At 53.4% G+C, this 19,067-nt stretch overlaps 1 protein-coding gene across 7 annotated transcripts in view; it reads left to right on the top strand.

The window, feature by feature from the left end:
* Positions 1-19,067, top strand: part of AGRN (agrin) — a 93,904-nt gene that overhangs the window by 52,215 nt on the left and 22,622 nt on the right. For all 7 annotated transcript variants that reach the window (XM_043991656.1, XM_043991659.1, XM_043991658.1 and 4 more), the window contains 7 exons: positions 11,033-11,239; positions 11,336-11,560; positions 12,952-13,176; positions 13,731-13,937; positions 16,718-16,939; positions 17,231-17,425; positions 18,115-18,315. In XM_043991656.1, coding sequence (XP_043847591.1) covers positions 11,033-11,239; positions 11,336-11,560; positions 12,952-13,176; positions 13,731-13,937; positions 16,718-16,939; positions 17,231-17,425; positions 18,115-18,315 — 1,482 coding nt within the window. The remainder of the gene's footprint in view (positions 1-11,032; positions 11,240-11,335; positions 11,561-12,951; positions 13,177-13,730; positions 13,938-16,717; positions 16,940-17,230; positions 17,426-18,114; positions 18,316-19,067) is intronic.

Genomic DNA, 19,067 nt, shown 5'->3' with positions numbered 1-19,067 from the left:
ATGTATAATGTTCAATGAGCCTGGAAAATTAGGCTAGAGCCAGCTAGACTGTGAAGGGTTTTGAAAGCTTAGTAAGCAGTAGGGAGACATTGAAGCTTCTTGAGGTGGGGAGGCCTCTGGGCACACTGGCATCTCCCTTTATCCCATTTCTACCCACTCCCCTTTTGGCCACTGGTTTGTTTCTCTGTGGCAGCCCTGGCCTGGGGAAGGAGGGGAGAGCTCTGAAGAGCTTTGGGGAGAGGCTGTAAACAAGCCCATGTCATCTGTCCCATTTCCACTTGAACCCGGGTCTTCTTATCCCCCAAATCCATCATGTTGTTCTACGCGTAGATGGTAGCTGAAGGAGAGGCCCTCACCCCTTCCAGTGTGCAGCATTCCTTACCAGCTAAAGTAGCTCTTGGGAGCCAATATGGGTGGGAAGGGGGCAGTCCATGGGCCCAGCCCTAAATCTCAGAGCCTGTGAGCCCAGTTGCTCTGTGTGTCTATCTCTCCTGGCTCGGGGGGGGGGGGGGGAGGGAGGAGATAAGTGAGGGTAAAATGTACACTTCCAGGGACATCCATCCCCCTGAGCTGGGCTTGGGAGGGAGGAGCAGGAAGGATAGATACCCTCTGGAAAAATCCCACTGGCTGCTCCTTGCCCACCCATCCTGGATAGTAAGAAATGCTTCGTACTGGGTGGAACTGAGCTAGTGTGTAGGGTGTTCTGTTGGATGTGGAAATGAGAAGGCCTGAGTTTGAATCCTACTTCAGATACCCCTTAGCCTTATGATCCTGGGCAAGTGCCTTTACCACACAGCCTCAGTTTCCTCCTCTCTTTAATGGGGTTAATAATAGCATCCACCGCTCAGGACTGTTGTAAGGATCAAGGGAGATCACAGATTTGCGTCCTTGAAGTGCTGTACATAAATTTGAGCATAATGGGAATGCCAGATCACAGTGTCCTCCCCTCTGGAGGGGGATGCTGGGGCCTGCAGCCGTCTATGGAGTGCTCCCCCTCCAGCTGGGGCCACATGCCAAAGCGGGGTGGCAGGGCTGAGTCCCCTAATCCCCAGCCTCCCACCCCAAGCCACACCCTGACATACAGTCCCACAGACATCCATCACCCTCCTAGTCACACAAAGAGACAGATAGACACATGGGGACTGTCACAAAGATGTGCACAGGGATATTATTGTACACACAGACCCAGTGAAACAGAGACGAGGTCAAACACGGCATCACTTAGACATGTCGACAGTCACAGAGAGGATCACACACAGCCGCATGGACTCACACAGGTGCCCACGCCATTACATGAATGCCCACGCCCAACACACGCAGGCTCTGAAGCAGTCACACTTTCACACGGACACACATAGATTCACCCGGCCATAAACAGACACACAAACATGCCACCCAGCCACACTGATGACGTGCCTGCAGATGAGCACACGGAATCACACATACATGCACACACAGACACCCCACCCTTCTCCTTTGTCTGCGGGGCTGGAGATGGGGCATGGTGTGCCCAGCGCTCCCTCTGCCCTCCCCTTCCCTCCCCAAGCTGGATGGCGACTGAATCTGAGTCTCTCCATCCCCCACCCTTTCCTTTAGGAAAAGAATGAGAAAAGGGGGGGAGTCGAATATAACACTCTCTCGGCCAGGCTATAAAAAGCAGCCCACACCGCCTCCAGCACCTCGAAGGAGGCTTCAGACGCTGTGAATGATGGAGTGAGGGAGTGAACAGTGAAGAAGATTAGAAACGAGTGGGAAGCAGGGGGCAGGGAGTCGCTCCAAGGGATGGGTCACACAACCCCAGGCTTAGAGAGTTGGAAGAGACCTCAGACTATCCGGTCCGAGCCTCTCATTTTACTCATGAGGAAACTGAGACCCAGAGAATTAGAGGGTCTCATCCAAGGTCACATAAGATAGTAAATTTCTGGAGCACGTTTTGAACCCAGGTCCTCTGACTCTTGGAGCCGCTAGGTGGTGCAGTGAATAGAATGTCGGGCCTGAAGTCAGAAAGACTCATCTTGGTGAGTTCAAATCCAGTCTTAGACACTCAGCAGCTGTATGACCTAAACCCTGTTTGCCTCAGTTTCCTCATCTGTAAAATGAGCTGGAGAAGGAAATGGCAAACCACTCCAGTATCTCTGTCAAAAGAGCGGAGTCAGGGCAGCTAGGTGGTGCAGTGGATAGAGCACCGGCCCTGGATTCAGGAGGACCTGAGTTCAAATCCGGCCTCAGACACTTAACACTTACTAGCTGTGTGACCCTGGGCAAGTCACTTAACCCCCATTGCCTGCCAAAAAAAAAACAAAAACAAAAAACCCCCAAAAAGAGCGGAGTCAGACGTGTCTGAAATGACTGAAATGGCTGACTCTGGACCTGTTTCCTCCGCGGAGACGCAGGTCCCTGCTAGCGACCCCAGCCCTCACAATGGTGACTAGCTCAGAGAGAATGATGAGGGAACCTGGGCTCTTCACCCCTTAGGCCTGTGGTAATGATGGCGCTGGAGATATTGATGATATATATTTGTGCTTCTCAAGCAGCGTGAGGCTTACAAATAGCTCTCCTCCCATCAGCGGGTGAGAAGGGTCATGCAGAGCTGATTATACCCCATTTTATGGATGAGAGACTGAGTCTCAGAGATACAAAGCGTCTTACCCAGGGTCACTCGGCCCGGTGCCAGAACCAGAATTTAAACCCAAGTCGTGGGAACTTAGACTTATATTTGTCAGGCAGCTTACGGGCCATGAGGCATAGAGCCATGGAGGGACTGGGCTTGGAATGAAACACAAACCCTGTGGGCATTCACTGATATTCCCTGAGCCCTGACTCATGTCAGGATTTGGGAGTGACCAGTGTCCAAGACCCCAGAACCCTGGAGTGGGGGGAGGGACTTCAGAGATCAGTGGGTTCAGGGCCCTGAACTGCTGTACCCTAACTATGGAGCCAAGGTGGAGGGCTGGATTTGGGGGACTTTGGGGCTGGAGGTGCATCTCTCCAGGTCTTGGTTGGGACCCTGATTGAGGCTGTGTGTGTGTGTGTGTGTGTGTGTGTTAGTGTATGTCTATGTGTATGTATGTGTATATCTGTATGTGTGTCTATGTGTGCCTGTGTGTATGTATGTGTCTGTGTGTATGCATGTGTGTATATGTGTATATATGTGTGTTTGTGTCTGTGTGTCTCTGTCTTTCTATGTGTGTGTGTGTTGGGGGGGTGCTGAGGATTCTGAGCTGCATCCAGGACCTGGCCAGTTGCCATGGCAACCTTAGTGCTCACGGCTGCATTTGTGGCAGGCTCCCTCCCCCCCTTCCTTTCCCCCTTTCCCCATTAAGAGCCTGAAAGGGCTGGGGGTGGGAGGGCAGCACTGTTTCCCTCCCGCTTTCCTGGGGACATTCTCCCGCTCACCCAGGGGGCCCCAGGAGCCGTCAGGCCTCGGTGCCTGGAGTTCTCACGGCTGTCTTTGCCGCCATTCGTTACTTATTCATGATCACTGTAGAAAATGCAACATTTATTAAGGCCCCAACAGCTGCGGCCCCTAATGGAGTACCCCCTCCACTGGCCTTGGCCTCCTGGGAACCTGAGCAGCAGGTGGGTGAGTGGTCCCGGGCTTGCCCCTCCTTCTTTCTCTAAGTGATGATGTCTCCAGAGCCTCCCCTGGGAGGAAGCAGCTTGGGCTGGGGCTCAGGAGACTCCCCAACCAGGAGCTTGCTTCTCTCTCCCTCTGTCTGCCAATTATCCATTAGTCTGGACGCTCCCCCCACTTTGTTCTGCTGTCACAGGCTGAGGGACAACAGCTGGTGGCTCAGTGGATAGAGCACTGGGCCTGGAGTCAGGAAGACCTGAGTTCAAATCTGGACCTAAACACTTATTAGCTGTGTGACCCTGGGCAAGTCACCTAACCCCGTTTGCATCAGTTGCCGCATCTGTCAAATGACGGGATTGGACTCTGATTTCTAAGGACCATTTCGATCTTAAATTTATGATCCTGTGACTCAGATTCCTGCTGGCCTCAATAATCAGCATGGGTCTGAGGCAGGGTGGGGCTTGGGGTAAGAGGACCTGAGTTCCTATCACAGGATCAGAGATTTGTAGCTATAAGGAAGATGAAGCATCTGGCTCAATTTCCTCAAGTTATTTATGGTGCAGAATTTCAGAGCTATGAGGGACCTTAGAGAAGATCTCCTCCAAATCTCCCATTTTACAGATGTGTAAACTGAGGTCAAAGGAGAATGAAGTAACTTACTGAAGGTCACATAGGTAGTAAATGACAGAGGTAGGATTTGAACCCAGACCTCCAATTCTAAATCTTGCATTCTCTCTGCTCCTCCATTGAAAATGCCCCACACTTGGGGCAGCTAGGTGGCGCAGTAGATAAAGCACCAGTCCTAGATTCAGGAGTACCTGAGTTCAAATCCGGCCTCAGACACTTAACACTTACTAGCTGTGTGACCCTGGGCAAGTCACTTAACCCCAATTGCCTTACCAAAAAAAAAAAAAAAAGGAAAATGCCCCACACTTAGATGCATTGTTGGAAATATTAAGTCTCATTCTGTCCTTGTTGGAAAAAATGGGTAGATTCTGTCTAGCTGACAGGTAGGTTTTATCAGTCATTAAGGAAGCATTTATTAGGATTGAGTGGCCTAACCCAAAGAAGCATCATTAACAGCCTGGTTTCAACTTGGAGGTCCATGGTGGAGTGCCCCCAGGGCACTCACTCCATAGCTCCTTGCTGGTCATCATTTTTATCAGTGAGTCTCATGAAGGCATAGATGACATGCTTATTGACTTTGTGGGCAACGTGAAACTTGGAAACAGGGTGGATGGCTCATGCAAGTGACACACAGAGGCTCCAGAAAGATCTTGGCACAAATGAATGATGACTCCTGACTCTCATACTTATAACCTGTGTGACCTCGGGCAAGAGTTTCCTCACCTGTGAGATGATAGTGTTGGACGTAATCTCTGGTTTCTTCTCTTGCGCTCCCCTTCTGAAGGAGGAGGAAGTCTGAAGATGTAATCTCAGTCCTGTTTCAGATAGAGTCCCAGTGACTGATCCAGGGAGGCTCTCTCCTCCTTGGTCCCCTGGATTGAGGGAGTGGCTCTTGGCTCCCTTGGTGACTGACTGCTAGAGATTCTCTCCCCTCTACCCCCTCTATCCTTCTGCCCATCTGGGTGACTCAGAATAGCCTGAAGTCTGGAAACCCCATTGGTCCATATTGTGACTGACAGACTGAAGCCAAGGCTGGGACCCCATCACCTGTAAATAGATAAGTTAATATAGGGGCAGCATGATGTTGGGCATAGAGTCCTGGCCTTGGAATTCAGAGTCTCTCCTCAGATACTTACTAGCTGTGTCACCCTGGGAAAATTGCTTAATCTCTTTATGAGTCTTGGTTTCTTCATCCAAAAAATGGGGATGATAACAGCACTCCCTCCACCTGATTGTTGGAACCAAACGAGAGGATATTTGTAAAATGTTTTGGGAACTTTAGAGTGCTATGCAAATGTGAGATTTGTTTTTTAAAAATGGGATTCATTTGGGGTAGCTAGGTGGCACAGTGGATAAAGGACTGGCCCTGGATTCAGGAGGTCCTGAGTTCAAATCCTACCTCAGACACTTGACACTTACTAGCTGTGTGACCCTGGGCAAGTCACTTAACCCTCATTGCCCTGCAAAAAAAGTAGATATTTGGGGCAGCTAGGTGGCACAGTGGATAGAGCACTGGCCCTGGAGTCAGGAGGATCTAAGTTCAAATGCAGTCTCAGACATTTGACACTTAGTAGCTGTGTGACCCTAGACAAGTCACTTGACCCCAATTGCTTTACCAAAAAAAAAACCCACCAAAACCATGGGACTCATTATTAATTATTCTTTCCTTGCTAAAGGAGATCCATAGCTCTGCAATTTATAGTCTTGCCTGGAGTAAGTGACTTGCTCAGGGTCACACTGCCTACATGTTGGTGGTGCACCTGAACCTTCATCTTCCTGACCTTAAGGTCAGGCTCTCTGTTGGCAATCTCTTGAGTGATCAGTAGGTGGATCCAAATGGGAGGCAGTGCCTCTCAGGAGCCAGCCTCAGGGTCAGGAAGACCTGGGTTCAAGGGTCATCTTGAGTAGCCCTGAGTCAATCACTTAAATGCCCCCCAATAATTCTGTCAGGTTCTGAAATGGCAGAGCAGGTGCTGACCTGTGGCTAGACCGGGTTTCTCCTTCGGGATTTCTCCACATTGTTGAAATACCCCATTTGGCCCCCACTTCCCAAGGAATAATGGTAATAAATTATGTTCTGGGGGAGAGGGAAAGAGACCAAAGCAACTAAGGGATCAGATGAGGCTTCCTGCAGGGAGACAGTGCATGAGCTGAGCCCTGAAGGAAGCGAGGCATTGCCCCATTGCTAGGCCTTAATGACATTTTAATTAAGGACTCTTGACAGCTCTTGGCCCCCCTACCCCATTCACTGAGGGCTAAACTTCTCCTTTGACACACCCATGTGCCCAGCCTCTTCTCTCTATATCCCCTGACCTTCTCCACCCCCCAAAAGGAGTCATTAATAGAGATGAGCCGTATTCACTCCTTTCTTCCCTCTCTCCTTCCCTTCTTCCATAAACTTAATATGGATTGGGGGGGACCCTCTCTCCTCCCCCCAAAAGAAAGCCATTGAGACAGATAAACCCAACTCCCTCCTTTCTTCACTCTCTCCTTCCCTTCTTCCATAAGCTTAATATGGATTGGGGGGACCCTCTCTCCTCCCCCCAAAAGAAAGCCATTGAGACAGATAAACCCAACTCCCTCCTTTCTTCCCTCTGCTCTCTCCTTATCTCCCTTTTTCTCCCTCCCTCTCTCTGTAAAATGATTGGGGGACTGAGGAGAACCTTTCTTTATCCTCTCTTTGAAAAGGAGTTATTGATGCAGATGGAAATGAACCCCACTCCATCGCTTCTTACCTCTGTGTTTGCCTTTCTTCTTTCCTCTCCCCCTCCCTCCCTCCCTCTCTTTATTCCTTTCCAGCTTCCTCTCCCTCCTTCCCTCTCTGAGCCACCGCTATCTGTCTTCTTTCCTGATGAAGAGTCATTGGGCTGGGGCCCCAGGGGTCACACAGACAGCCTCCTCCCTTTGCTTGCTTCACTGGACATGGGGCATTGGATGTGGGTGGAGGAGGAGACGGGAGCTATGTCTTGGTCTTACTTTGGCTGATGCTATTTTTTTCCTCCTGCTTTTTGGGGCTGAGGCTGGAACCCAGCATAGTCTGCTCCTGTCCCAGTTTCTAGCTGTTCCTTACATTCTCCTCACACGCTTTTCACACGCTCCTCACGACCTGCATACGTGTTGCCCCCCTCCCCCACTAAGGGAACTGTTTCTGACAGCCTGATGCTGCAGGCTGGGCTGGGAGTGTCTGAGATGTGGGGCCTAACCTCTCACCTTCCTAGCTGGTACCTAGTAGCTCTCCATGGTCCTGACTTCTAGTCTCTCTTTGTCCCACAAAGGACTCTCCAGGCCTGAGCCTGGGGGCGGGGGCGGTGAGGGCAGTGGGAGATGAGCCACTCCCTTCTGCCTAGCATTCTATTCTCTCCTCTAATTCTTTCTAGCCTATATGCCTGCATGGCCCAGCCCAGTGTGGCATCGTGTCAACTTATCAACCAGCATTTATTTAAAAACCTGCACTATGGGGCCGCTAGGTGGCACAGTGGATAAAGCACCGACCCTGGATTCAGGAGGACCTGAGTTCAAATCCGGCTTCAGACACTTGACACTTACTAGCTGTGTGACCCTGGGCAAGTCACTTAACCTCCTTTGCTCGCCCCCCCCCCAAAAAAAAACCAACAAACCCTGCACTATGCTAGGGACAGGGTAACATGGAACTGTGGTCAAAGGGCTAGAAGATCTGGTTTCCAACTCTACTCGTAACCCTGGATGAGTCGCTGACCTTCTCTGGGCTTCAGTTTCTTCCTCTGTAAAATGGGGGTGATAGCTCTAGCACTTCACGGGCTTGTTGTGGATTAAGCACTTCATCCAGCCAGTCCACAAACATTTATTACATGCCAGGCACCGTGCAACACCTGCTCCAGGCTAAGCTCTTGTGGATACAAAAAAAAGGCAAAACCGTAGGCCTCTCAGAAGGAAGGCACAGCATGAAGGGGGGGGGGGTTGCCTGGAGGGAAGCCAAAGGTTTGAGGTAAGGAGGTTGGGAGGGCCTTCGGGGTGTGGAAAATGGCTAGGAGCCTGGATCCCAGGAGGGATCTACTAGAAAGATGGTAAGGGGCCAGGTTACCAAGGGCTTTCAAAGCCAAGCAGGATCTCTATTTGTTCCCGGAGGTAATAGGGAGCCACTGGACTTCTCAGAGCGGGGAGGGAGACATAAAAGTTAGTTACTCTTGTTAATCCTTTTGAACATTAGCCAAGCCCCTTTCTCTTCCTTCCCTCACTTTGGGCTTGGGGATGGGTGCAGTAGTGATAGATAGCAAAAGCAGAGCCAGATCCCCCTACCTGGCCCTATGGGCAGCCAGTGATGTAGGTCATTCTCGGGGTGGAGAAGCAGGGGAAAAGGCTCTTGGGACAGTGGCAGATGGGGAGAGGCTGGCGGGGGAGGGCCAGGGAGACAGGCAGGCAAGATGTCCAGGAACACTTCGGCTAGAAGCCTGCACTTCCCCTTTGGGGGCAGGCCCTTGCCCCATGCCTGGCCTTGCATCCCCTCTCTCTGCATACAGCCTCATGCTCCTCCCTTCTGTTTTCCCCATCTCATCTCTGACCCTGGGCCACGTTGGTGGGGGAGAGGAGAGGGAGGCAGTTAGAGCCATCTGGAGTCTGTTCACAGCCAACTGTGCCAGCTCCTAGACACAGAGCTTTTTCTCCCTCTTTCTCAAGTAGGGGTGACCCGCGTGCCATTCCACAGCAGAGAGATGGGGGTCCCTTCCCTATGTAACAGTGCCTCCCCTTTCCCTTCTGGCATCCCTGGACAAGCCTGCCTGGTGGTGCCTCTGGGTTCCTGGTTTGAGGCTGGGCAAGGAGGGGCTGAGGACTAGTAAGTGAAGGGAACAGAGTTAGGTTTACTTCCAGGTAGGGAGTGGGGTTGTGTGTGCAGATTTGCATTTGATCTCCTCCCCCTAAAACTATCTGGACTCACCAAATCAGTAGCTAGCCTTTGCCTCATGCCTTCCCCTCAAAGTCCCATCCACTCTATATGTCATACATCCTGTATGGATCTGCTTATGCCATGTCCCCTCCCCCATTAGACTGTAAGCTCTGGGAGGCCAGGCACTGACTTGTTTTTTCTTCATATTCTCAAAGCCTAGCCCTGTCAGAGCCTGGTGTGTTGTCATTCTGTGCTCCCTTTCCCGATGCCCCTGAACACTAATGCTTTCCCTTTGCTGATCGGCTCTGGCATTGTTCTTTGCATGGTGTCTCCCTTCAGGGCAGGGGCTGTCTTACCTTTCTTGTATCCCCAATGCTCAGCATAGTGCCCCGCATACAATAAGCACTTAATAAATGCTTGTTGACTAATAAATTCTTATCGATTGCCTCCTATGAGAAAGGTCCCATGCTAGGTGCCAGATATACAAAGACAAGACCAAACACTCTCCCTGTCCTCAAAAAGCTTACATTCCATTGGGGCTGCGGCTGGGACCTAGCATAGTCTGCTCCTGCCCCAGTTTCTAGCTGTAGAGAGAGGGGATTTAACATGTGGATGGATAAGTGTATGCAGGGGGAAGCCCTGGTAACTGAGGGGACCTGGAAAGGTGGTCTCTAAAAGCTAATGCTTTAAGCCTGGGATGCTGCTGGGCAAAGGTGAGGATGGAGGTCAGAGATGGAAGGCTGAGGCTGGGGAATAGCAGGGGGTCTGTTTGGCTGCATCATGGTGCAAGAAGGATCATAGATCCAGAACTAAAGTCCCTTCTAGTCCAGAGGTTGTCAAGACTCCCCAGTGTAGCCAGAACCAGATGGAAATATCATTGGGAAATGTTTAACAAAAGAAATAAAAATACAGTTTAACACAGACAATGTTAATTTGTGGTTTTCTAAGTCAGTATGTGGTCTGTTGGACCCTAGTCTTCTCATTTTATAGATGAGGACTCTGAGGATTTCCCAATATACAAGCAGAAGCAGCAGTCAGGATTTGAACCCAGGTCCCCTGACTCCAAAGGGGCAGTGCATTCTAGAATACTCTCCCTCCACCCCTAATCCCTTCTGTTTCCTCTTCCACTTTGCATTTCCCCTCTCAAAGCCCTCCAGGATGATTGGCTGCCTGTCAAGCAGTAGAGACAATATGGGAAAAGGCAGGCGGCATTGCTTGCCTCCTCTTCCCCACCCTGCCCTGGCACACAGCACCCCCCTCCCCCATCCCACAAATCTTTCACTTTTTATGCTTCTTTTTCCTTCCCCCTACCTCATGCCTAGAAGGGAGAAGGGGGGGGCACTGCAGTATCTGGGAAGGATAAGAAAGACATTGAAGGACAGATCAGCCCAGGACCAGAGGGAGGGGTGTGTGTGTGTGTGTGCGCGCACGTGCACTTGCCTGTATGTCCGTGAATCCACATGCATTTGTCTCTGTGCATAGATACATTAGTGCTGCTCCCCCCCAGCTATGTCTTGGAATCAGTTGTTGGGCATTGTTGGGGGGGGTGGTCGCTCTGTCACCAATCAAGCCGAGCAGTTCCTGGCATGTGGTGCCCACCAGCTGGCATGGTCTGAGCTCAGGCCGGCGCCACAGGCCTCAGGAGAGGTGGCCTGTCTGCTTCACAGCTGTCTGCACAGGGGGTGCTGAGGTAGCTGTGGTGGGGGCAACAAGGATTCCTCATGATTGTTTCATTAGATAAGAAAGGACAGGGATTGCCCAAGTTGGTGATCCGTTGAGCAGGAGGGTTAAAGTAGAGGATGATAAAGCTCATGTGTCTCACCTGTTGTCCCCACACCTGGCTCCAGGCACTGCCTCAGTCCCTGAGCTCTTTGGGGGTGGCCCGTGGGATGGAGTGGTCAGGGGACAATTTAACTAAATCTCTTCTCCTGGGCTGAGCCTTGAGTGACTCTTCTACCCCCCCCCCCCAGCGTGCCGGGGTATGCTATGTGGCTTTGGGGCTGTGTGTGAACAGAGTGCAGGCCGGGCCACGTGCGTGTGCAAGAAGAGCCCGTGCCCTACCGTGGTGGCCCCCGTGTGTGGATCTGATGCCTCCACCTACAGTAACGAGTGTGAGCTTCAGAGGGCTCAGTGCAGCCAGCAGCGACGCATCCGCGTGGTCAGCCGTGGGCCCTGTGGTGAGTAAGCCAAGGATGGTGTGATGGGTGAGTGGGGGAAAGGGACGTGGTCTTCCCCTCAGTGCCTCCTCCACTCTCACTTCTTCCTCCACACAGGTTCCCGGGACCCCTGCTTGGGGGTGACCTGCAGTTTTGGCAGCACCTGTGCCCGCTCAGCAGATGGGCAGTCTGCCAAATGCATCTGCCCATCCTCGTGCAGCGGTGTCCCCGAGGGCATTGTATGTGGTAGTGATGGGCGTGACTACCCCAGCGAGTGCCAGCTTCACCGCCTCGCCTGCGCCCGTCAGGAGAATATTGTTAAGAAGTTCGATGGACCCTGTGGTAAGAGGCTGGGATGGGGGGTATAGCCCCGGGCTGAGACCCGGCACATCCCCCAAAATAAGCAGCCTTGGTCCATCCTTTGCCCCATTCCGGCTTTCTCTGATGGCCAGGCTGGGGCACTGAGGTCAGGTTATTAGAGGAGAGAAAACGGATTCTGAAGCCAAAGAACCTAGGTTAAAATTCCACCACAGGTGTTTACTATTTGTGTGATCTTGGGAAGTAATTTTTCCTCCCTGGGCCTCAGTTTCCTTCTGTAAAATGAGGGCTTGGAGTTCCTCGCCCTGAGGTGTCTCCTATCTCTAAGCCACCTGGATATTTGGGTCCATAGGGTGCTGCCAGAGGGGGAGAGGGTGCCTTCTTGTGGCTACCCAAAGAGCCACAGTTCTGCAGGTCTGTGTCTAGGGGTGGGGTGGGGCAGATTCGGCTAGAAGAGGCATCAGCAGGAGAACCTTTGGGAAGGCTGCTGGACTCCTGTCCTCTGGGCAGTGGGAGAAGGCTTGTCAGCTTGGGGAAGCAGTGTGGAATACTGTGGGAGTCAGAGGATGTGTATTCTTGTTTTATCCCAGCCACTTGTTACCTGCATGGCCTGGGGCAAGTCATTTAGCATGCTCTTGTTAACCACCTACTGTATACCAAGCGCTGGAAAGTTCTGGGGGTACAAAGAAAGGCAAAATCAGTGCCTGTTCTCAGGGAGCTTACAGTCTAACATGACAGGCAACATGCAAACAATTCTGTACAAACAAGGTGTACATGTAGATACATGCACACAGACGCACGTCCACACAAACACACACACAAACATCAGAGGGAAGGTGCTAGCACAGGGAACACCAGGAAGAGCTTCTGACAGAAGAGAGGATTTGAGCTGAGGCTTGAGGCCAGTGAGACTGGACAAAGCACTTGGCTCCTTTGGGCCTCGGTTTCCTTAACTATAAAAGGAATCTGGCCTCAGACACTTCCTAGCTGGGTGACCCTGGGCAAGTCACTTCACCGTGTTTGCCTCAGTTTCCTCATCCATAAAATGAGCTAGAGAAGGAAATGGCAGACTACTCCAGTATCTTTGCCAAGAAACCCCTGGGTTACGGAGAGGTGGACATGACTGAAAGATGACTGAACAACAACAGAGAAGGGGGCTCAGCTATGACTTCCACGTCTCTTCGAGCTTTAAATATTTGATTCTATGACCAGTCTGTGCAAGGAGGGCCTTGCTCAGGAAGCAGTGGGGAGAGCTCTGAAAAGGGGCAGATTGGACCGAGGGGACGGGGAGCCCCCATTTCTGCGGACATGGGTACTGCCACGTGGAGGGGGCAGATTTGGGCCTCCCAGTTGTTGGGGCCCTCTGGCCTCGCCTCCCTATGCCTAACATCCAAAGTCTGCTCCCTTCTGCCTAGATCCGTGCAAGGGCATTCTCAGTGACCTGAATCGTGTGTGCTGGGTGAACCCCCGCACTCGCCAGCCTGACATGCTGCTACGACCCGAGAGCTGTCCACCCCGCCAGGAGCCCGTGTGTGGTGACGACGGCGTCACCTATGCCAATGACTGCGTCATGGGCCGCACCAGTGCCACTCGGGGCCTCGACATCCAGAAGCTGCGCTCGGGGCAGTGCCAGCCACAAGGTGGGCATGGCATGTGGGCATGTGTCAGGTCCTGGGCAAGGTGCTCCGAATCTTTATTCATTCATTTATTTATTTTTAACATTCGTTTTATAAAATTCTGAGTTCCAAGTTCTCTCCCTCCTGTACCCATTGACCCACAAAATTCAAAACCCTCCCTGTCCTCAATGAGCTACTGTTCTACTGGGTGCAGCCTGAGCTGGGCTTGGCTAATTCAGCTTAGGTGATGCCCATGCCTGCAGCCACTGGCTCTGGCCTGGAGGGCATTTTGGTCCTTGTCCTGTCCCTGCTGAAGGGAGGTGGGGCAGGAGCCCTAGGCATCTCCCCTCCCCCCCTCCCCGCAGGTGGGGTCATATACTGCACTGAAGCCCAGCTCCCCCAGGGTCTGCTGCCGGGACACACCTGGATAGACAGTCCCAGCTTGAGAGCCCAGCATCTCCAAGTCCATGGTAGTTTTGCCTCTTCTGAAGAGTAAAGGCCCCCTGACTTACACCAAGGGTGCGTCCTGGGTGAGTGGGTGGAGGCACTGACCGACCCCTTCCCCTCCTGCCTTTCAGACCAGTGCCCGACTCCCTGCAAGTTTAACGCCGTGTGTCTTATCCGCCGTGGCCGCGCCCGCTGCTCCTGTGACCGGGTCACTTGCGACGGTGCCTACCGGCCCGTCTGTGTACACGGAGGTCACACGTACATCAGCGACTGTGAGCGCCAGCGTGCCGAGTGCAGCCAGCAGCGGGCCCTGCCCATCAAGCACCACGGGCCCTGTGGTAAGGCCAGCCTCCCTGCCTGCCTCCACCCCTCTCGCTGCTTGCTCTTGTGACCTTCCAGCCTTGTTCTTTGTCTCCTCTGCAATCATCTACAAACGCCTCCCTTGCCTCAGCTCTTCCATCACATGCCATCCATGTCCATGTGTCATGCTTTGAAGGAGCAGAGTCCAGACCTTTATCCGGCCTCCAGGTGGGGCCCTCCTCCTCCTTTCCCTTTCTCTCCCTCTCTTCTTCTTGCCTCTTTTTCCCCCAGGAGACAGTGGGTGTTCCCAATTGCTCTGTAAGTAACTTGGGAGTCCTAGCTGCTGCTCCAGCGATCTCAAGGGGTGTTTGTTTGCACAAGGGAGAAAAGGGGGGCAGGGTGGGGAGGGATTGGGGAAAGCCCCCCTCAGGTCTCTGCTTGGAGGGAGGTGGATGGGTGCAGAGCTGGGCTAAGAGCCGGGAGGGTGTGCTCAAAGGCCTGGCTCCTGGCTACCTTTCTTAGCCCTACCTAAACCTCCTTTCTTAGGACTGGGCAGACACCTCTGGGCTCATTCTCTGGGCATGAGGCCACTTGGCCCCTGGCACCCTCAGTGCTGAGGCTTTTCTCAAGCCCACGGTCTCACAGCGAGGGTAGAGGCCTCAATCTCTGCCCCCTCCCCACTCCCCGCAGCCCTCTCATCTTCTCCTGAAGACTCCCAACAGAGAGGAAGTGAGAGTGATCCAGACAGGGGCAGTGGTTCTGGTGCCCATCCCTGCCTGGGCTGGGAAGGCACCGGGGAGGACACAGGATGGGGTGACCTGTGTCCTGGCTTTAGTGAGCCCTCCAACCCTCTTCTTCCTCCCTCCCAGCGTGAGCCCTGGGTAAAGGAGAAGGTACCACACACACAGACACACAGACGCACAGATGCATAGGCGCACAGACACATAGACACACAGATGCACAGATGCATAGACGCACAGACACACAGACGCACACCCTTCCCCAGCACTTCCCAATATCCAAGAATAGAGTCCAAGCTGGAGATTGGAAGGGCCTTCAAATGCCTTGGGAATGGAGTTTAGAATGGTCATGGGTGGGGGGGGGGGACAGGATGGGTTCTGAGGATGGGAGGGGCTGTTGGGGTCCTTGGGTGAGGGAGGGGGCACTGCGAGCTGATTTCCCCCAGACAGGCCTGAGGGCTCCCTCCTTCTGCGCGTCCGTCCGTCTGTCCGTCCGTCCATCTGTCTGTCTGGGATGTTCTTGTCTCTCTGGTGCCTTTTCTTCTCTGGTCCTTTCCTCTTTGCTCTGTGTCTTGTGTCTTCCAGCCTTGCCTGTTGGGAGGACAGAGGCGCCTGAGCCGCCCCGGGGATCCCCCCCCACCCTACCGGGAGCACCGGCAGCCAGAGGTCGGCTTCTCTGGGGCGTCGGGGTGGGAAGGGGAATGCCTTTCCCTGTGCCCTGCTTCCCTAGATCTGCTGCTCCCCAAAGGATGCTGGCAAATGCCCCCTACCCCTTCCCCTACATCTCTTGCATATCCTACACCCCATGTCTGGTTGAGAGGGGGTCAAGAGACCCGGGTTTTATGGGAGCTGGACTAGGTGAACCCCTGAAGTTCTCTCCAGCCCGGACTCTCACATTTTTGTGTGGTTTAGCATCTAGATCTCCCCATCCCTCCTTTGTTCTTGGGGTTCTAGCCCCAGGGCCGCTGTCCTGTCCAGGCTTTGGATGAGGAGGTAGGCAGAGTAGAGGGGCTGCCCAGGGAGCTGGAGTGCCCAGGCCCCCAGCTGCGCTTCCGATGCTCGATCCAAGCTCAGTGAGGAGGCCTTGGGGCAGTGACAGGCTTGTGGACGAGGGTTTGGGGTCTCCAGGGCAATGAGGGCCCTCCCCCATGTCCCGTGTCCTTTGTGTTTGTCCTGTGTCTAGTGTCCAGTGTCCCGTGTCTAGCTGACGCCTGTGCATTCTGGCTGGCCCTCTCCCCACTTTCCCTTTCCCTTCTCCCATACTGTCCCCTCCCCAACAGGCTTTTGGTTGGAGGAAAGTTGTGAGCTGCTACAAGGGGGGTGGGGACAGCCAAGCCTGGGCTCATGTCAGGAGAGCCCACGGAGGCATCCTGACTTGGTAGATGGAGTGCGACCTTCAGATGCCACTTCAGGTGACCATCTCTGGTCCTCCCTCAGTTTCCTCCTCCGTCCAATGAGGGGGTCGGACTAGACGGATTCTCAAGACCCTCCCAACCCTAGATCTTGGATCCAGTGACTGTGTCCTGGGGTCCTGCCTGGAGCCGCCCCGTCCCCAACCCCTAAATTCCAGGGTCACTAGAGAGTCGGGGCCCTGTTCTCTCTGAAGGGCATTCCACAGCACACAGGAGTCTGGCCCTGTTCCCCCTACAATCCTGGCCCAATGCTGTGAGCTCCAGGCCGAAGATGGGGTGTAATAATCAGCCCAGCATAGAGCCAAATTGGATAGTGGCCCCAGAGGCCCCAGCATGGGGCCCGAAGGCTTGGCGGGAGGGCTAGGAAGGGCCTAGAATGTGGCTCAAAGTCACATGCAGATGGTCTGTAGGTTACTGCCCCCCCTTGTTTCTTTTTTGCAGTTGAGTCATGGGAAGTGTGGCTGTGTGTGCATGTGTGTGCGTGCGTGTGTGTGTGTGTGTGTGTGTGTGTGTGTGAGAGAGAGAGAGAGAGAGAAAGAAGGGTCTTGGCTTCTGGATCCCAATTTCCCCGGTCTCCCTTGCCAAAGGCTAGGCTCCCCCCTCCTTTCCTCTCTGAGGCTCCTGGGATAGTTCTGACATCCTTCCTCCCCCTTCCTCTTCTCTCAGACCAGGGTGCCCCCAGCCCCTGCCTGGGTGTCCAATGTCCTTTTGGGGCCACATGTGTGGTGAGGAACTGGGAGGCTGTGTGTGAATGTCAGCAGGTCTGTGCCGGCCTCTACGACCCTGTGTGTGGCAATGACGGTGTCACCTACGGAAGCCCCTGTGAGCTGGAGGCCACGGCCTGTGTCCTCAAGAAGGAGATCCTGGTTGCCCGCAAGGGGCCCTGTGGTCAGTGATTCCAGGGGCCCCAGGGGAGTGATTGGGGTGCCCCATGGTCAGTGATTCCAGGGGAGTGATTGGGGGCCCCATGGTCAGTGATTCCAGGGACCCCAGGGGAGTAATTGGGGGGCCCTGTGGTCAGTGACAAGGAGAATAACTGGGGGCCTGGTGATCAGCCATCCCTGGATCCTGTGTTAGTGAGGGGGGCTGCCCTCTGACAAGTGAGGGACTCGTGTGACCCCCAAGGACATGTAAACCTGCCATCATGACATGACCTCTGCCTTCTCCTGCTCCCGTCAGGTCTCTGTGGGAAGTGCCAGTTTGGGGCCCTGTGTGAGGCAGAGACAGGCCGCTGCGTGTGCCCCACGGAGTGCGTGACTTCAGCCCAGCCTGTGTGTGGCTCTGATGGGAACACATACGGCAGTGAGTGTGAGCTACATGTACATGCTTGCACTCGCCAGATCAACCTCAGCGTGGCCTCCCCCGGACATTGCAGTGAGTGTCTTGGCCCCCGGTGGAGTGCCCTGTCCTTGTGAACTGACTTCAGAATGCAATCTAAGGGAGTTAGGGTTAGAGGACAGTCTTTTCCAAAAAGGCTCTGGGGGTTTTAGTAGACCACAAGCTCAAAGCGGGGCTAGGGATAGGGGTGGGGAGCTGTCAGCAAGCATGCGAAGCGCCGTCACACAGGACGTTCCATTTGTTTAGTTTGGCCCCACAGGGCGGAAGCCAGAGCGGTGGGCGGAGGGGAGGAGGTGGTAGTCCTCAAAGGCTCCATGTGGGCTTGTGGGCAGGAGCTGCCCAACAGTGGCCTGGGCTGCCTTGGGAGGTAGTGGGTCTTCCATCACTAACAGTCTGCAAGCTGAGGCCGAATGGTCACTTGTTGTGGAGGGGATTCTCATTCAGGTCTGGGTGGGACTCGGTGGCCCCTGGGTGCTTCCCCAGCAGAGGACCTCAGCTGTGGCCTAGGCCGCCCCCTCCCCCCAATATCATCAAGTGCCCACCATTCCCCAGCCTCAGTGCAGGGAAACTGAGGCCTGGGAAATTGAGGTCACTCCAGGAAGCCAACCTAGGCGTCCTGGTCCCCAGCCTGCCACCTCCCTCCACTCTCCTCCTGCCCTTCTTTCTACACTCTCCCTTGCAGTCCAGGGGGTAACCCACCCTTCCCTCTCTCCCTCCCTCTACAGAGACATGTGGGGACACAGTATGCACCTTTGGGGCCGTCTGCTCTAGCGGGCAGTGCGTGTGTCCCCGGTGTGAGCGGCCGCCCCCTAGCCCGGTCTGTGGTAGTGACGGTGTCACTTATGGCAGCAGCTGTGAGCTCCGAGAAGCTGCCTGCCAGCAGCAGAGGACAATCGAGGAGGCCCGGCCCGGGCCCTGTGAGGACGGTAGGTGTGCCCTGAGCCGCTGCAGGACCTCTGCCTGCTGGGATTCTCCTGGACTGGTTTCAGAGGCTTTCTTTGTGTCCCCAGTGTTTATAGCCCATAGTAGGCGCTCAATAAATGCCTGCTGACTTGACATGATACATACTTCCTTAATAGAAGAGAAGCCACTTACACCCCCCCCCACTAAATTTATTTTAATTCCTGGCATAAATTAGTTTGGTGAGTAATTTACTAGTAATTAATTAGTTAGCAATTAATTTGCTAATTTTAATCCTGGCATTATTAAGTAGGTGACTAATAAATGCTTGTTGACTTGAAAAGGAGAAGCCCGGGGCAGCTAGGTGGTGCAGTGGATAAAACACCGGCCTTGGATTCAGGAGTACCTAAGTTCAAATCCAGCCTCCGACACTTAACTAGCTTTGTGACCCTGGGGAAGTCACTTAACCCTCATTGCCCTGCAAAAAACAAACAAACAAAAAATAGTAGAAGCCCCTGCGTCTCTCCTCAATTGAAGTTGTTTTAATTACTTATTTTTAAAAAACATATTTTATTGACACCTTTTGTTTTTATATCACTTAAATTGTTTCCCAAATCCATTCCCCTTCCTCTTCCCACTGAGTCATCCTTTATTCCTTATAATAAAAAATTTCTGGGGCAGCTAGGTGGTGCAGTAGATAGAGCACCAACCCTGGAGCCAGGAGGACCTGAGTTCAAATCCTGCCTCAGACACATGACACATACTAGCTATGTGACCC

The sequence above is a fragment of the Dromiciops gliroides genome, chromosome 3 (assembly GCF_019393635.1).
Source record: "Dromiciops gliroides isolate mDroGli1 chromosome 3, mDroGli1.pri, whole genome shotgun sequence".
NCBI classification, from domain to species: Eukaryota; Metazoa; Chordata; class Mammalia; order Microbiotheria; family Microbiotheriidae; genus Dromiciops; species Dromiciops gliroides.
Note: the sequence above shows the minus strand (reverse complement) of the source record. Positions and strands in the feature narration are given on the sequence as shown.